General features: G+C 52.6%; 2 protein-coding genes and 1 non-coding gene across 3 annotated transcripts; 2 read left to right on the top strand and 1 right to left on the bottom strand.

Annotated features, from left to right (window-relative positions):
- Positions 1-6051: 6051 nt before the first annotated feature.
- Positions 6052-7567, bottom strand: LOC123633452 (proline-rich protein HaeIII subfamily 1-like). The gene is made up of 2 exons (XM_045544723.1): positions 6836-7567; positions 6052-6070 (listed from the first exon to the last, which is right to left on the bottom strand). Exons 1-2 carry the CDS (start codon positions 7391-7393, stop codon positions 6059-6061), a joined length of 570 nt encoding a protein of 189 aa, XP_045400679.1. The 5' UTR covers positions 7394-7567; the 3' UTR covers positions 6052-6058.
- DOHH (deoxyhypusine hydroxylase) lies at positions 7040-15403 on the top strand. Its single transcript, XM_045544713.1, has 5 exons — positions 7040-7192; positions 10053-10403; positions 13050-13126; positions 14085-14322; positions 14794-15403. The coding sequence occupies exons 2-5, from the start codon at positions 10130-10132 to the stop codon at positions 15111-15113; spliced, it is 909 nt and encodes a 302-aa protein (XP_045400669.1). The 5' UTR covers positions 7040-7192; positions 10053-10129; the 3' UTR covers positions 15114-15403.
- Positions 15404-16310: 907 nt separating this feature from the next.
- Positions 16311-16501, top strand: LOC123630877. Its single transcript, XR_006732817.1, has one exon. It is a non-coding gene; the product is annotated as a small Cajal body-specific RNA 16 (non-coding RNA).
- Positions 16502-18251: the final 1750 nt, after the last annotated feature.

Raw genomic sequence — 18251 nt, 5'->3', positions numbered from 1 at the left:
CCATTCTGCGCCACTGCGCCTGCGCGCGTTGAGCACCTCGGGAGGACGTGACGTCTCCCGCGATTCGAATCAATACAGGAAGCGCAGCGCCACGCGTTGCCAAGGGCAACCGCGGCCGGAAATGGACTGAATCTGCGAGGAAAAGGCGGAAGTGGTTCTGCTGGGGGAGGGCGTGGTTCTTAACTGGGAACAGTCGCGGAATCCGGCCCCCGAGGGCGGCCCCACGACAAGGGAGACCTTAGCCGGGCACGCACGCCCGTGATGGACACAAATGAGACCCAACACCAGGGGCGTGTCCCGGACATACAAACCTAACCGCGGAGACATTCATTCATTCATTCAACAAACACGTATTGGGCGCCTGCTGGGTGCTCCTGCAGGCCCCAAGGATACAGCAGGGGACAAAACAGACACAATGGGCAGAGCCTCTGCGTACTCAAACGTTTCTCTAAAAACGATATGCAAATAGCCGTTACCCTCTTGCAGAGATGGTAAACGTCATTAGTCATTCAGGAAATGCAAATCAGAACCACAGTGAGATACCGGTTCACGCCTATGGGGTGGCTACAATTCAAAACAAAACACATCAGTACAGACAAAAAAGGAAAAAGAGAAAGAAAAGTGTTGGCAAGGACGTGGAGATATCGGAACCCCTCGTACACTGCTGGTGGCTGCTGCGAAAACCAGTCTGGCAGTTCCTCCAAAAGTTAAACATAGCATTGCCATATGACACAGCAACCACACGCATGGGTACCTACCCAAGAGAAATAAACACGTACATCCACACGAAAGCTCATACACCCATGTTCATAGCAGCATTATGCATCATAGCCAAAAAGTGCCAACCACCCAAATGTCCATCAGCTGATGGATAGTGGCCCATTCATACAATGGGATATTATTTCACAAGAAAAAAGCATGAGGCACCGACACGTTACACTGTGGATGAACCTTGAAAACATCGTGCTGGGTGAAAGAAGCCAGACACGAAAGACCACAGATTGTGTGATTCCATTTATATACAATGTCCAGAATAGGCAAATCCATAGAGAAGAAAGATTAGTGGTTGCCAGGGGCTGGGGGAGAGGGATGGGGAGTGAGGGAGGGATAGGGGCTTTCTATTTTGGGGTGATGAAAATATTCTAAAATTAACGTGATGGTTGCACAACTCTGACTATACTAAAATCCATTGAATTATACAATTTACGTGGATGAATTGTATGGTATGTGAGCTATATCTCAATAACGCTGTTATTAAAAAGTTCCTGTGTTCCTAGAGCTGAGGAACGCAGAAATGAAAACAGAGAAAAGGGAGAGCAAGGGGTTGTAGTTTCAGACACAGGGGTCAGGGAAGGTCTCCCTGCCTATGTGATGCCTGGACAAAGACCTGAAAGAAAGGATTGCACTTTTCATGAAGACAGACATATTCTATATCGTCACCATCCAATACGACAGCTACTGGCCAGGAGTGTCTATAGAGCACTTGAAATGTAGACAGTCCCACTCTGTAGCTGAATTTTTTTTTTTTTTTTTTTTTTGAGACAGAGTGTCACTTTGTTGCCCTGGCTAGACTGAGTGCCGCGTCAGCCTAGCTCACAGCAACCTCAAACTCCTGGGCTTAAGCAATCCTACTGCCTCAGCCTCCCGAGTAGCTGGGACTACAGGCATGCGCCACCATGCCTGGCTAATTTTTTCTATATATATTTTAGTTGGCCAGATAATTTCTTTATATTTTTAGTAGAGACGGGGGTCTCACTCTTGCTCAGGCTGGTCTTGAACTCCCGACCTCGAGCGATCCACCCGCCTCGGCCTCCCAGAGTGCTAGGATTACAGGCGTGAGCCACCGCGCCCGGCCGTAGCTGAATTTTTAATTTTTTAAAAGTGAAGTAATTTAAATGTAAACAGAAAGAACCTAATATTCGATTCAGTTCATGGAAAATTATTAGGCATGCTCGGAACACCTGGAACAGGTGAATCTACTGTTTCCACTGTGAAATTTCATAAAATATAAATAGAGATCTAGTATTTCCGGGGAAAATTAGTACCAAAGTTGAGATGTGATGTATGTGGCCAATACACATGGGATTTTAAGACTGAGTATGAAAATAATAATATAAAATACATCATTAATAATTGTTGATTTTGATTACATGTTGAAATAAATTTTTTTTTTTGAGACAGAGACTCACTCTGTCACCCTGGGTAGGGTGCTGTGGCATCAGGCTAGCTCACAGCAACCTCCAACTCCTGGGCTCAAGCGATCCTCCTGCCTCAGCCTCCCAACTAGCTGGGGTTCCAGGTGTGCACCACCACACCCAGCTAATTTTTCCATGTTTAGTAGAGATGGGGTCTCATTCTTGCTCAGGCTGGTCTCAAACTCCTGACCTCAACTGATCCTCCTGCCTTGGTCTCCCAGAGTGCTAGGATGACAGGCATGAGCCACCGCACCTGGCCTCTGCATTATTTCGTACAACTGCGTAGACTCCATAATGCTCTCAATATAAATTTCTTTTGAAAATCAAAATTAATTGCCTTAGACTGTAATTTATCTTGTTTACGGAGTTTTTCAGCCCTCCCCTAAATTTTTTGCCCGAGACGACGAGTGCCACAATTGCCTCTACTTCGTCCCCAAACTGCTGGGCAAATTGTTTCCTCTCTCTGGTTCCACTTACGGAGAGGATCCTTTAATTCCTATTTTATTCCTCCTATTTTAGCAGAGGTTCACGTTTTGGCAGAATAGAAGTCCAAAGGGGAGACAGAGCCCAGTAAGCCTTCAATAGATCCATCCTGTGTGCTGTGCAGAGCGTGTTAAGAGAGAATGGAGGCTGCAGGAGTCCAGTGCGGGAGGCAGGGTGTCTCTTGTCCAGGCAGGCTTGAGCCAGGGACCAGGCAAGGGTTCCTGGATGCCCAAACTGAGACTGGACCAATAACTCAGTGTCGTGGGCTAAATTCTGTCACACACCCCCCCCCCCAAGACATGTTCAACGTCTAACCCTGGTACCCTTGCACGTGACCTTGTTTGGAAAAAGGGTCTTTGCAGATGCAATTAAGATGAGATCATACTGGATCGGGGTGGACCCTGATCCAATGACAGGTGTCCTTATAAGAGAAGGAGATTTGGACACAGAACACACAGACAGACATGTAGGGAAGGAGGCCACATGAAGACAGAAGCAGAGATTGGAGTGATGCAGCCACAAGCCCAGGAACACCAGGGATTGCGGCCAGCACCAGAGGCTGGAAGAGGCAGGAAGGACCCTCCCCAGGAGCCTGCCGAGGGGGCACAGCTCTGCAGACATCCTGACTTCAGATTTCTGGCCTCTGGGGCCTTGCTTGAGCACAGAGGAGCCACAGGACAGAACCTGCAGACGTCCAGGCTGAGCGCAGGTTTCCCTCCTGCTATCAGTTCCTCACATCTGCAGAGGCCACACGCCAAGTTCTCTGACTTCCACGGCCTTGCTTTGGGGTGTGGCTTCTGGTATCTGCTTCCTGCACCCTGGGCCTATCTTGTCCCCCAGAACATCTTAGGGGCCCATCGCACCTGGCACCCTGCCCTACAGCCTTCCAGAGTCGGCACAGCCCTCGGCTCTGGGGAAGTCCTCCATAAACATTGGCCTGAGCCTCGACTGTGACCAAGCTGGTGTCTTCGCAAAGTGGCAACGGCTGCCAAAAAGGTGGTTATCTGGAGTGAGCTTTCAAACACACAGGAAGGCCATGAAATAAAAATAATCAGAATGTGGGCTCCATGAGGCCAGAAACCATGTCTTTTGCTCTATGTCTTCTGTGCCTAGGATGGGCTGGTGCACACAGTAGGTGCTCCATAAATAACTGTGCAGCAAATGACAGAACGTTGTCTTAAAGTAGAAGTTAGGACCAGGCGCAGTGGCTCACGCCTGTAATCCTAGCAGTCTGGGAAGCTGAGGTGGGAGGATCGCTTGAGGTCAGGAGTTCGAGACCAGCCTGCGCAAGAGCGAGACCCCGTTTCTACTAAAAATAAATAAAATTAGTCAGCGTGGTGGCACCTGTAGTCCCAGCTACTCAGGAGGCTGAGGCAGGAGGATCTCTTGAGCCCAGGAGTTTGAGGCTACAGTGAGCTATGATGACACCATGGCACTGCAGCCTGGGTGACAGAGTGAGACCCTGTCTCAAAAAAATTAATTAATTAATTAATTAATTAAAAAAAATAAAAAGGGATGAAGTCTCACTGTGTTGCCCAGGCTGGACTTGAACTCTTGGGCTCGAGCGATCCTGCCACCTCAGCCTCTGAAGGAGGTGGGGTTACAGGTGCATGCCACCACACGCAGCATAGCCAAGTGTTAATTATCAGGGCTTTTGTGAGTGACCTGTGGTGGGAATATTTACTCGAGAGGAATTGGCAAACGCTACCAATGCGGGTTGCTGTTGTTTTCAGAGAGCCATGGGCCAGTGCACCATGGTATCATACACTAGAGAACACAGCAGACAAAATCCACGAATCTCTGCTCTCGGTGCGTACATTCTGGTGGGGAAGACAGGCAATAGACAAAATAATTATGTGAAATGGACAGTGAAATATAGGTGCCATGGAGAAAAATAAAACAGAGAAGCGGATAAAGAAGTGCTGACCAGGACATTGTGATTTGAATGAGAGTTCTCAGGGAAGGCCTTGTTGAGGAGGTAACATAGACCAAAGCAGCACACATTTCAGTGACAGAGGGAACACAGATATTTGGAGGAAGAGTGTTTCAGGTTTGGGGAACAGCCTGTGCAAAGGCCCTGGGGCAGGACCGCACCTGGTGTGTTGGAGATACAGTGAGGAGGCCCATGTGGCCGAAGCAGAGAGAGGAGGGGAAGAGAGGGAGGAGGGGAGAGAAGGAGCAGAGGGGACAGGTCGTGCAAGGCCTGGTGGGCTGCAGGGAGGATTTGGGCTTTGACCTTGAGGGAGGTGGGAGCCATGGAGGGCTGTGGGCAGAGGAGGGGTAGGCCCTGACTCAGTGCTCACAGGCATCCTCTTGTGCCTGCTGCGGGGAGGACAGACTGTGGGGAGCAAGAGGGTGGAAGCTGGATACAGGGCAGTGGGAACAAGGCTGGCCCGGGGGCCATGATAGGAATGACCTGGTGGCAATTGCAGAGGGGCTGTACTTTACCGCATTTCTTTTCTTTTGCCATTTCTAAACATGTTGCAACGAGTGCATCGTTTTCATTTCTTTTCATACTACCATCCCATACATTCTTCAAAAAGGATTTGAAGACTCAAAGACTTCATTTAAAAGTTAAAACAGGCCGGGCGCGGTGGCTTACGCCTGTAAGCCTAGCATTCTGGGAGGCTGAGGCGGGAGGATCGCTTGAGGCCAGGAGTTTGAGGTTGCTGTGATCTAGGCTGACGCCACGGCACTCTAGCCTGGGCAACAGAGTGAGACTCTGAATCAAGAAATAAATAAATAAATAAAAGTTAAAACAGTTTTAAAATCTTTAACTTTGAAACGTTTAAACACTGAGAATAATAGTCACCCTCCTTTTCCCAGCCACCTAGTTTTCCAACATCTTATTATGAAAACTTTCAAATATATAGAAAAATTGAAAGAATTTTACAGTGAACTGTCATATGTCCACCACCTACTTTCTCCAATTAATAGTTTGTTGTTCAACAACAAAAATAAATAAATGGGATCTGATTAAATTAAAAAGCTTCGGCACAGCCAAAGAAACTGTCACGAGAGTAAATAGACAACCTAAAGAATGGGAAAAAATTTTTGCATGCTACACATCCGATAAAGGACTGATAACTAGAATCTATTTAGAACTCAGGAAAATCAGCAAGAAAAAATCAAACAACCCTATCAAAAAGTGGGCAAAGGACATGAACAGAAATTTTTCAAAAGAAGACAGAAGAATGGCCAACAAACATATGAAAAAATGCTCAACATCTCTAATCATCAGGGAAATGCAAATCAAAACCACAATGAGATATCACTTAACTCCAGTGAGAATGGCGTTTATCAAAAAGTCCCATAACAACAAATGTTGGCGTGGATCCGGAGAGACAGGAACACTCACACACTGCTGGTGGGACTGCAAACTAGTGTAACCTCTGTGGAAAGCAATAGATACAAGTAGACCTACCATTTGATCCAGCAATCCCATTATTGGGCATCTACCCAAAAGAACAAAAGACATTGTATAACAAAGATATCTGCACCCGAATGTTTATAGCAGCACAATTCACAATTGTGAAGATGTGGAAACAACCCAAGTGCCCATCAATACATGAGTGGATTAATAAAATGTGGTATATGTATACCATGGAGTACTACTCAGCTATAAGAAACAATGGTGATATAGCACCTCTTGTATTTTCCTGGAAAGAGTTGGAACCCATTCTGCTAAGTGCAGTATCCCAAGAATGGAAAAATAAGCACCACATGTACTCACCATCAAACTGGTTTCACTGACCATCATGTAAGAGCACATTTAGGAATAACATTGATCGGGTGTCGGGCAGATGTGGGTGGGGGAGGGGATGGGTGTATATACACATAATGAGTGTGATGTGCACTGTCTAGAGGATGGACACGTTTGAATCTCTGACTCAGGGGGGTGGGGGGGGCAAGGGCAATATACATAACCTAAAGTTTTGTACCCCCACAATACGCTTAAATAAGAATAAAAAAATAGTTTGCTGTTTTATTAAATAAATGAATGAATGAATGAACAACTGCAACGCTTCCTTTTTTCCCCCTTCCCTGTCTGGGTTGGCCACGCCCCCGGAGCCTGACCCCGCCCAGCCCGCAACGCTGCGCATGCTCTGTGGCGAGCCGGCCGCTGAATCGGCACAAACCATTTCCACTTATCGTACCGGGAGGGGAGGTCGGAGAGAATCTTTTCCGGAAAAGGGGCGGCGTTGCCAGTTCCGTTCCCTGAGGAATGTCGCGGGACGGCTGCCGATGTAGTAGTGTGAGCTATGGCACTGGTGCCGACTCAGGCTTCCGGGCCTCTGTCCTTCCTGGGAGCCTTTCGCTGGATCCCCCCCCCGAGCTGCGTTGGTGCCGTCCGGCCGGTCACGTGGGCGGGAAGATGGCGGCCCCCAGGACGCGCTGCGAGCGTCGCTCCTGGTGAAGCGGTTGTGGCGACGGTGGCGCCTGCCGGAGCTGGCCGGAGCGACGGGTCCTGAGTCTCGGGAGCTCGGTGGGGCGTTCCGGCGGCCGGGAGCACGGTGCGGGGCCCGGGCCTGGCGGGCGGGCGCGGGGAGACCGCGTCGTCTGAGCATCTGGTCTCGGGGATTCGTGGGCTGGGGCTGGGGTTGAGCTTGAGGGGTCCCGAGTCTTGGCGATCTCTTCCCCCCGGGATCTGGAGACCTGTCTCCGGGCATCTCCTCGCTGGGGGACCCGGGGAGCCAACACGTGAGGGGCCCCATGGGGGCGACCCCTTTCTCGGAGTCTTGGGGACTTCGAGAGCCAACCTGTGACAGACTTAGTACTGGGGGATCCGCATAGAAGGATCTTGAGGCATAGTTCCTGAGGGTCTTTCTCAAGGGGGCTTGGGGAGCCAGTCGTCGCCGGAGAATCCTTAGTGCCCCCCTTGAGGGATCCCTTGTGAGGACGATCCCTTTCCTGGGGAGGAGTCTAGTTACCGGAAATGTTTAGGGACTCTTGATTTAGAGAGGTCTCTAGGAGGGGGAGGGGTTTCCAGAATTCAGGTCTTTTCTTCCATCATTTATTCATTCCTCTTGTGAGCCCCTAAGACTTTCACAGGGTTGAGCGGATTCTCAGACTGCCTTGCGGGGGGGCTGATCCCCTGAACCCCAGGCCTACATTCTTGTCCCCCTTCCCACCAGAAAATGGGCCTAAGGTGTGAGTTTTGGACTTAAAGGTGGATAGGTGTACCTTCCCTTGTTCTTCTGAGCACAGAGATGGGTATTGGGCTCCCTGTGGAAAAACTTAGTACTAGCTCTAGTTTATAAAGTGCATGCTAGCAGGGAGTTTGCGTTGTTAAACATGAGGGTTGGAAAAGGCCACCCTGAGGGTAATAACTGAGCAGAGACTTGAAGGAAACCCAAGACTCGAATTGTTAATACTTTTATTCCAAATGAAGAGACCAAGCTCAGAGACATTTGCCACCGTTTGGGTCTTACTCAAGAGCCGTACAGCCTCTCTTCTCTTTATTTCCTTTCTGTAGCTAGAGCTGCCTTCTTGGCCACAGAGTTCCCTCTTTCCCAGGAGTTTAAGGTCTCGGGATGAGGAGCCTTTCTCAGATGTCTTGAGGGAGGCCCTGCACAGACTGGGTGTCAGAAGTCCTGGGTCCTGTGTGCTCTTGAGACAAGTCACTGCTCATCTGTGTAGAACAAGGGGTTGGGTCTCCATGGCCCCTAGTTCCCTGCCATCTCACACACTCTTGGCTTCTGTGGTCTCTGATGATCCCTCTTTCAAGCTGTCACCCTCCTTTGATGGCCACCTGTGCTTAGGCAGCTACACCTCCCTCATTAAAGCCAGGCAGCCCTGCCAATGCCACGGGACACCAGAGAGGGCTGCTGACATGCCGTAGCCTGCCTGTCCTGTTTATGAAGCAAACATCATGTCCTCAGTGGGTCTAGAGGGCAGAGAGGCGTCCTTTCTCCCAGCCTTAGCTGTGTCATTCCATCTTAGTTCATCCACCCAACAGAACATTGGTGGTTTAGTGCCTGACTCTGCCTTTGTTTCCTTGCCTGCAAAATGGGGACAGTCCTAGTACCTACTTTATAGGGTTATGATGAGGCTAAGTGAGTTAATATAAAGGGCTCAGAGAGCCTGACACATAGCAAATGCTACATAAAGGTCAGCTGCTGTTGTTGTTACACTGTTTTTATTGGGGACCTGTTGTGTGCTGGTCATTGCACTAAGTGCTGGGAGGACAGGAGTGTGGAGGGTAGACTCAGTCCCTGCCTACAGGGTTCTGATGTTGAGGGATGAGACCAATTGTAAGTGACTAAACCAATAACATCCAATGCAATGTCTAGCAGTGGTCAGTGCTCTGAAGAAAAATGAAGGTGAACAAGGGAAAAGAACAGAAGTAACATTGCAGATTGTGGTCAGGGAAAGCTTCTACAAGGAGGTGACATTTCAGACTAAAGAAAGCAAAAAGATGAGCCATGGGTGCATTTGGGGAAAGAATGTTCCCTATGAAGAGAACAACCAGTGCAAATTTTTCTGGGGCCAGAGCAGAATGAGCGAGGGGGAGAGAGGGAGGAGGGAAGGGCGTTTGGGGCTATCAAGGAGTTTGCAGTAATGAAAAGCCATTGAAAGATTTCAAGGAAGGGAGTAACAAGGTCCAGCTTACATACCGAAAGGATTCCCGAATCAGTTATCTAAGCTGCGTAACAAATTACCCCATACTTAGCAGCTGTAAACAACAGTAAATGCTACCTCACACAGCTGCCGTGGGGCGGCAGTCTGGGCCTGGGTTAGCTGTATTGTTCCGGCTCTGGTCTCTAAGGCTGCAGTGAAGACATAGGCTGGGGACATATCACCTGAAGGCTCAGCCAGGGCTGGAGGAGCTGCTCCCAAGCCACTTCTCTCACATGGCTGTTGGTGGGAGGCCTCAGTTCCTCGCCACCTGGGCCCCTCCGCAGGGCTGATTGAGCTTCCTCCCAACATGGCTGCTGGCTCCCCCCCCCCCCCCCCCCCCCGAGAGAGCGCAAGGAGGAAACCGCTGCCTTTTATGCCCTAACAGCAGAAGCCTCACTGTTATTTCTTCCATATCCTACTGTTCTCAGTTCTATTCATAGTGGGAGGGGACTAACTATATAAGGGCATGGATACCAGGAGGTGGGATCAACGGAGGCCATTGGGGACCAGCCATCCCTCCGGCAGCTGTGTGGAGAGCAGACAATGGAGGGCATTGCTGATACATAGGTGTGGGGAGTGAGGCTCAGAGAGGGAAAGTAGCTTAGGGAAGGCTGAACAGCAGGTAGGTGGGGTCCCAGATGGGCTTTCAGCCAGATGCCCAGTGGATAGGAAACCACCCGCCCTGGTACGGTGAACACACCATTGAGCTGGTGAAAGACACCTCTGACCTGAGCCCTCCTTTTTCTACTGTAGGTTGTTACACCCCTGAGACCCTCCATTTAGCCCGGGCAGGGCTGTGTCCAATCGACGGGCAGGAGGAGGTGGGCACCATGGTGACGGAGCAGGAGGTGGAGGCCATAGGGAGGACACTGGTGGACCCCAAGCAGCCCTTACAGACTCGCTTCCGGGCACTGTTCACGCTGCGTGGGCTCGGCGGCCCGGGCGCCATCTCCTGGATCAGCCAGGCCTTCAGTGACGATTCCGCCCTGCTCAAGCACGAGCTGGCGTACTGCCTGGGCCAGATGCAGGATGCCCGCGCCATCCCCGTGCTGGTGGACGTGCTGCGTGACACTTGCCAGGAGCCCATGGTGCGCCACGAGGCAGGTGAGTGGCCAGGGCCTCACGCCCTCCCATCTGTGGCCGGGACACCCCACTCCCTTCTGCCTCTCCTCTCGGTTGCCTCTTGTGTTCGCGTACTCACTCAGGTGACACAGGTCAGGGCAGTCAACTTTCTGTAAAGCCCTGGACAGTAAATAGCTTTAGCTCTGCAGACTGGACAGTGACTCAGAGACCCACCGCAAGCCCTCCGCCACCACACGGCCATGGCTGTGACCGACAGCAACCACTTGTAAGTGTGGAGATTTGAATTTCTTATGATTGTCACTTGTTAGGAAGTACTATTCCTTTGATTTTAAAAAAAAAAAAAACAAAAACAATTAAAGGCCAGGTGAGGTGGCTCATGCCTGTAATCCCAGCACTTTGGGAGGCTGAGGTGGGAGGATCACTTGATGCCAGGAGTTTGAGACCAGCCTGAGCAAGAGCAAGGTCCTGTCTCTACTAAAAATAATAATAATAATAAAATAAATACAGAAATAAGTCTAATAGTCGGCGTGTCAGTGTGGCTGGGACCGTGTGTCTGTAACCAGAGAGCGTCTTTGCAATGAGCAAGTGACAGGCTCCTGACCCACAGGGCATACTGCGCACACGGGATTGTGCCCAGATGGAGGGAGACGGGCAGGCGCACACCTGCATAGCCTTCAGCAGGAAAGGACAAGGCCGCCGTCTCACCCACTCCCCAGGCAGGGGCCTGTGGGCTCTATTTCGAGAAAATGCAAAGCTCCCACGTGCATCCAGGGCTCCGCAGAGAGAGAGCAGCCCCTAGGCTTGGGCTTCTGCCTGGGCCCACCTGACTGCAGCCTCACTGGCCCCGGGCTCCGTAGTTTCCAGCCAGCAAGCCTGACCTGTGTTTCCATTTGATTTTTTTTGTCATTTTTATTATTATAATTTTTTTAGAGATGAGTCTTGCCCTGTCTCCCAGGCTGGAGTGCAGTGGCGTCATCACAGCTCACTGCAGCCTCCAACTGCTGGGCTCAAATGATCCTCCTGCCTTAGCCTCCTGAGTAACTGGGACTACAGGTGCCACCACGCCCACTCCATTTGATTATTTTGGGGGCATTTTTAATATTCCTTGAGTTACTCATCAGCTATGCTGAGCTGTCCCAGCTAACTATCAAGATTCCAACTACAGTTTTGGGTAGCTCTCTTTGCAAAGAGTGTTCTACCCCAAACCTTGCTTTTCCCATAAGCAGAACACCAAGTCATGCTATGGTTGAAATGTATAAGTGCCTGGGGGAAATAGGGCAGGGAACCAATGGCGGTTCTGCAGGTATTGCAGGGAGGGAAGAGTTGCAGTTTTCATTTTATTTTTTTTTATTTTTATTTTTTATTTTTTGAGACAGAGTCTCACTCTGTTGCCTGGGCTAGAGTGCCATGGCGTCAGCCTAGCTCACAGCAACACAAACTCCTGGGCTCAAGCGATCCTCCTGTCTCAGCCTCCCGAGTAGCTGGGACTACAGGCATGTGCCACCATGCCCAGCTAATTTTATATATATATTTTTTTAGTTGTCCAGCTAATATCTTTCTGTATTTTTTAGTAGAGACAGGGTCTCGCTCTTGCTCAGGCTGGTCTGAAACTCCTGAGCTCAAACGATCTGCCCGCCTTTGCATCCCAGAGTGCTAGGATTACAGGTGTGAGCTACCATGCCCGGCCGAGTTGCAGTTTTTAATCTGTAGAGAGACCTGAATGCAGTAAGGGAGTTGTCTGAGTGGAAATCTATGGAAAGAGCATTCCAGGTAGAGGGCACAGCCTATGCAAAGGCTCTGGGGCAGGACCATGCCTGGCGTGTTGGAGGCGCAGTGAGGAGGCACGTGTGGCTGCAGCAGAGGGAGGAGGGGAGCCCTGGTGGGCTGCAGGGAGGACTTGGGCTTTGATCCTGAGGGAGGCGGGAGCCATGGAGGGCTGTGGGCAGAGGAGGGACAGGCCCTAACTCAGGGTCAGGTCTGTTACGTGCTCCTGGCAGCCTGGACTCTGAGTTTGCTGAAGGAGCGTCTTCCCCAGCTCCGGGTTTCCACCTGGTTCAGCGCCCACCTGTGCCCACAGGAGAATAGATTGCTCCGTGTGGGCGCGAGGCCCTGCCCAGTCTGGTGCCTGCTGACATCAGCTGTGCTGCAGGCCCCTGCCCCGACCTGGTCTTTGTATACACCTGCCACTGCCCGCTGCACCCTCCCTGCACCCACATCCTGGTCTCAGGGCAGGTGGCACAGGTGTCCGTCTTGGCCAGAGGCCTCAGTGTCCAGCCTGCCTTGGCCTGGCCAGCCTCCTTCCCCGATGGCAGCGTAAAATCTCCTCTTGTAGGGGGCTGTTCCTGACGGCTCCACTAGTCCAAATGTTCCTGGAACTCCTTGTCAGCTGCGTCCCCTGGTTGTAATGACACACGTGTCTCGGAGTCTCAGGGGTGGGGGCAGCTTTGCTGTCTGCTGTGGCCTGTGTGGTTCCAGGCAGGTCCCCACTCTGGTGAGGGGACTGATTGGCCCGGCTTGGAGCCTGTACCCGCTGCAGCTCCAATCAGCCGTGGCCAGAGGCGGGAGCGGAGTCGTGGGAGGGGTGTCAGGGGGTCTGTGGCTCCCCCAGGTAGTGCCACATGTCCCGCCCACCTGCCCACCACGTGCTATCTGGCTGCTTCTTCCCAGGGGAGGCCCTGGGAGCCATTGGGAACCCAGAAGTCCTGGAGCTGCTGAAGGAATATTCCACGGACCCCGTTGTCGAGGTAACACAGCCCCCATCCCTCTCCCTGCCTGCCGGGCCCCGGGGAGCTCGCCCAGCCCTTGAGCCCCTGAGCCGGCCGGGCCTCTCCTCTCCAGGGGCGTCCAGTCCCACCGCCAAGGCCCTCCGAACCCCCAGCTGTCCACCTCCCCAGCCCAGCCCACGGGACCTCTTCACGGGTCTCCCTGCTGCCTTTCGGCATTTCTTTCTCTTCTTCTTCTTCTTTTTTTTTCTGAGACAGTCGCCCAGGCTGGAGTGCAGTGGTGTCATCACAGCTCACTGCAGCCTCCAACTGCAGGGCTCAAGCGATCCTCCTGCCTCAGCCTCCCAAGTAGCTGGGACTACAGGTGCCACTACGCCAGGCTAATTTTTCTATTTTTATCAGAGATGGGGCCGTTGTGACTAGAGGGGCCATTGTGCCTAGAGCAGCCGTGGACATGCACATGCAAGTCCTCGTGTGGACATACGTGTTCCTCCCTCGCCTGCTGCCTTTCTTGTCCACATCACACACCCCACCTCTCAGCAGCAGGGGATACAGGGGACACTCAAGTCTGGTATCTGTCCTGTGCTGAAAGCTCTTGTCACCTTTAGTACAAAACCCGAAATCCTTACCATGCCCACAGGCCCTACGTGGTCTGGCCTGGCCACCTCAGATCTCCCCAGCTGCTCACCCCCAGCCGGCACCCTCTCCCTGCCTCGGGGCCTTTGCGTGGGCTGCGTCGTCATCCCCCAGGTCTTCACCTGACTCCCTCCCTGGCTTGGTTCAGGTCTCTGCCTTGATGTCACCTCCGCATTGAGGTCCTCCCTGGCCCTCTGTCGGTCATCCTTGTCACCCTGCTGGCTTAGTGCCTGCACCAGCCATTCTGTTGCCCCTGCCAAACCCCAAACCCCCAGAAGGTGGGGAGGGCCCTGTCCCATCCCCCCAGGACTGCCAGTTGCCCGAGCACCTCCTCTCCCTGCAGGTGGCCGAGACCTGCCAGCTGGCCGTCCAGCGGCTGGAGTGGCTGCGGCAGCACTGTGGGGAGCTGGTGACGGGGCCCTACCTCTCAGTGGACCCAGCCCCGCCAGCCGAGGAGCGAGATGTGGGGCGTCTGCGGGCTGTGCTGCTGGACGAGTCCCAGCCGCTGTTCGAGCGCTACCGCGCCATGTTCGCACTGCGCAATGCTGGGGGCCAGGAGGCCGCGCTGGCGCTGGCTGAAGGTGAGGAGGGCGGGGTCCCGCTCAGTGCCCCCGTGTGAGGCTCTGTGGCCACCTCTGTGCAATGGACCAGGCCTGGCCCCGGGCATTTCCCACGGGACTGTTAACGGACCCGTGCAAGGGGCGGGCGTGGTGACTCACACTGTAGTCCCAGCAGTTTGGGAGGCCGAGGTGGGAGGATCACTTGAGCCCAGGAGTTGGAGGCTGCAGTAAGCTGTGATGATGCCACTGCACTCCAGCCTGGGTGACAGTGAGACTCTAGGCCTTCAGAACTCTCTCTGGCTGCTCTGGCCTCTGTAGCTCTGGGTCAGCTCCCTGGAGCATCCGGACCACCAGGCTGGGGCTGCGGTGTCCTCTGATGAGCCCCTTTCTATATCTCTCAGCCCTGGCTCTGTCGTTCCTTCTCTCCTCTGGGTGTGCCGGCCCCATGCCTATGGCCCTGCCCAGAGAGTGACCGCCGCCTCCCGCCCGCAGGCCTGCGCTGTGGCAGTGCCCTCTTCCGCCACGAGGTCGGCTACGTCCTGGGCCAGCTGCAGCACGAGGCCGCCGTGCCCCAGCTGGTGGCCGCCCTGGCCCGCCCCGCCGAGAGCCCCATGGTGCGGCACGAGTGTGCTGAGGCCCTGGGCGCCATCGCCCGGCCCTCCTGCCTGGCCGCACTGCGGGCCCACGCGGCTGACCCTGAGCGCGTGGTGCGAGAGAGCTGCGAGGTGGCCCTGGACATGTACGAGCACGAGAACGCGGCGGCCTTCCAGTACGCGGACGGGCTGGAGCAGCTACGCCACGCCCCCTGCTAGACCCCCACCGCCCCACCCTTGCCCAGGCAGCCTGGCTGGGGCTCCCCGAGGACCCTGGAAGGTGTGGACGTTTCCAGGCACAAGGGTGGGACTCCGCGAAAGCGTTTGGGGCATCCAGCTCATGACGGGCTGTCTTTGGAAGGAGGGTTTGGGGGAACCCAGGGAAGGGGTACAGGGTCTGAGGACCTGGGCAGAGGTGGGGAGGTGGCCCTTTAGTGGGTTGGGCCGAATGCAGGGGCCGGGGAGGGACAGGACACTGCCCAAATGGAATATTAAATTATTTTTGCCAAGTGATGACTCTCGAGTGTGTTGGGGGAGGGTGAACGGGCTGCTCACAGAATATTGCCTGAGTGTGGGGGCCGTGGCATGTTCGGAGCCACCAGCTCTAGGAATTGTCCTGTCTGTGACACTGCACAACCGTCAGTGACAGGCAAGGGGTAAGGTCTGCCCAGCCAGCCCCTGTTTCCCTGCCCACCAGCCTGGCCCACCCCACACCCTCATCTTCCCCCAGCTCCTATTGGGGGCACCAGGGAAGGGGTGCCCTGAATAGGAGCCGTGGTACAGCTAAGAGCACAGCTGTGGGTTCCCTTCCTGGCTCCCCCGATTTCTGCACACGCGGCCCCGGGGTGGCCCATCTGCCTCTCTGTGAAGTGGGTACAGCAGGAGAACCGTGGGCCCAAGGCCGCTTGTCTACAGCCACAAGACCCAAAACCAAAAGTTGGAGGCAAAGTCAGCACGAGCTGATCGTCCATGTTTCGCTACGGCCCGGTGGTTCTCAGCTGGGGCGATGGGTCCTGCCCCTTGGGGACAGTTCTGGTTGTCACAGCTGCGGGTGGGGCTGCAGTTGGCATCTAGTGGGTGGAGGCAAGGCCCTGTCCCCACAACAGAGAACTCTTTGGCTCCCGGTGAGCACTGAGGTTGAGAAACCTGCCAGGTTATGGAATGTGTCCCTCAGATCGCCTGGGAGCGTTGGTGACAAACCCCACTGTGTAGAGTCCTTGGAGCTGTTCTTAAACAGTCCTGCCACCTGTGAGTGTGGCTGGGTGAGCCTTTCCACCCCTTCAGATGCAGCCGTGGCCATGTGACCTCCTTTGGCCAATGAAACGGGAGTGGGTGTGGCCCGCAGAGCCTGGGGTGAAGTGCTTCACTGCTGTTCCTCCCTCTGCCCGTCCCAGCAGCTGCTCCCACAGCTGGGCCCTGGGCAGCGTGGAGAAGGCCTCGGCCAGTCCGGGCCCCCAGCGGAGCAAGAGCAAGCGGCGCACCAGGCAGCCCCACCCTGACCTAAAGTAAAATCTCAGGAGAAGTCTTACCTGGGTTTTGAATTTGCAGTAACAGGTGTGAGCATTCTAGCAGCAGTTTGATGATCATCTATGATACTGCAAACAGGAAAAAACAAAGAGTAAGCAGCAATGAGCCGATGTTGCAAGCCGCTGAGACGTGGTTGTGTTTGTTGTGCAGCATAGTCTATGCTGTCCTGCCCGATACACACTGCATTCATTACCTTCCCCAAATGTGAAAAGCGCTCTAAAGCCCGTGGGGCCTCGAGGATTTCAGGATTTCACACCTGGGTAATTTTTGTATTTTTTGTAGAGACAAGGTCTCACTATCTTTCCCAGGCTGGTCTTGAACTCCTGGCCTCAAGCGATCCCCCTCTCTCAGCCTCCCAAAGTACTGAGGTTACAGGCATGAGCCACCTCACCCAGCCTGGGCTGCCATTTTTTTAAAACAAGAAGGCCAGGCGTGGTGGCGCACCTGTAATCCCAGCACTCTGGGAGGCTGAGGCAGGAGGATCGCTTAAGTCCAGGAGCTGGAGGCTGCAGTGAGATGTGATGACGCCACTGCACTCCAGGCTGGGTGACAGAGTGAGACCCTGTCTCAAAAAAAATAAAATAAAATAAACAAAAATAAAAAGAGAAGAGGGGGGAGGGACAGGAATAGGGTAACTAAAAGCTAGAGTGGACAATTCAAATGTCCATGTACAGATGGGTGGATAAACACAGTGGATAAACACGGTCCATCCACACACTGGAACACCACTCGGCCATGAAAAGGGATGAGGCTCTGACACAGGCCACAGCATGAATGGAGCTTGAGGACATCGTGCTCAGTGAGACACGCTGGACACAGAAGGACACACAGTGTGAGACTCCATGTATATGAAATGTCCAGAACAGGCAGATCCACAGAGATGGGACGTGGATTCGTGGGTGCCAGGGGCTGAGGAGGGGATGGGAGGTGACTGCTGATGGGGACGGGGCTTTTGAGGGTTGATGGAAATGTCCTAAAATTGAGCGTAGTAATGGTTGCACAACACAGTGAATATACTTAAAAACACTTTAATAGGTACAGTGCATGGTATGGCAATTAAATCTCAACAAAGCTTTTACTAAAAAAAAAAAACCCTATGGTAAAAACACTAAAACAGCCAGAGAATGGATTGCTGAGATATTACCTTCTAAGACAGCTCTATCCAACAGAAATATAATGCAAGCCACACACACAATTCTACATTTTCTAGATACATTTAAAAAATGAAGGAGAAACAGGTGAACTTAATTTTAATAACATATTTAACCCAATCTGCCCCAAATATTGTTTTCAATGCGTAATCACGAGTAAAAGTATTCACGAGCTACTTTACATTCTTTTTTTGTACGAATTCTTCAAAACCCCATGTGCATTACACACTCAATTGAGACACTTAATTTTCATTACAAATGTTTGATCTGCATTTAGATTTCATAACATTTACCATGAAAAAGTTGGATTTCCATATCCAAATGGTTCCAAACCTACTTAAACATGCTCCTGTAAATTCATGGTGGCCAGCTCATGCCAGTTCACCCAGCACTGACCTGGTTTTAACCGTGAACATCTTGCTAGGCAAACCAGGACAGTTAGTCACCCTAAGCAAGTGCCATTTTTTAATTTTTTATTTATTTATTTATTTTTGAGACAGGGTCTTGCTCTGTCACCCAGGCTAGAGTGAAATGTCGTCATCGTAGCTCACTGCAGCCTCCAACTCCTGGGCTCAAGAGATCCTCCTGCCTCAGCCTCCAGAGTAGCTGGGACTACAGGTGTGCACCACCATGCCTGGCTAATTTTTCTATTTTTTTGTAGAGATGGAGTCTTGCTCTT

This window comes from Lemur catta, chromosome 1 (assembly GCF_020740605.2).
Source record: "Lemur catta isolate mLemCat1 chromosome 1, mLemCat1.pri, whole genome shotgun sequence".
Taxonomy (NCBI): domain Eukaryota; kingdom Metazoa; phylum Chordata; class Mammalia; order Primates; family Lemuridae; genus Lemur; species Lemur catta.
Note: the sequence above shows the minus strand (reverse complement) of the source record. Positions and strands in the feature narration are given on the sequence as shown.

What these genes read in the sequence shown, in the direction of transcription:
- LOC123633452 (XM_045544723.1), bottom strand. Translation starts at nt 7,393, where the DNA reads ATGGGGCCCCTCACGTGTTGGCTCCCCGGGTCCCCCAGCGAGGAGATG.
- DOHH (XM_045544713.1), top strand. Translation starts at nt 10,130, where the DNA reads ATGGTGACGGAGCAGGAGGTGGAGGCCATAGGGAGGACACTGGTGGAC. An exon ending in CATGGTGCGCCACGAGGCAG is followed by an intron (nt 10,404 to 13,049) that starts GTGAGTGGCCAG and finishes GCTTCTTCCCAG; the next exon opens with GGGAGGCCCTGGGAGCCATT. An exon ending in CCACGGACCCCGTTGTCGAG is followed by an intron (nt 13,127 to 14,084) that starts GTAACACAGCCC and finishes CTCTCCCTGCAG; the next exon opens with GTGGCCGAGACCTGCCAGCT.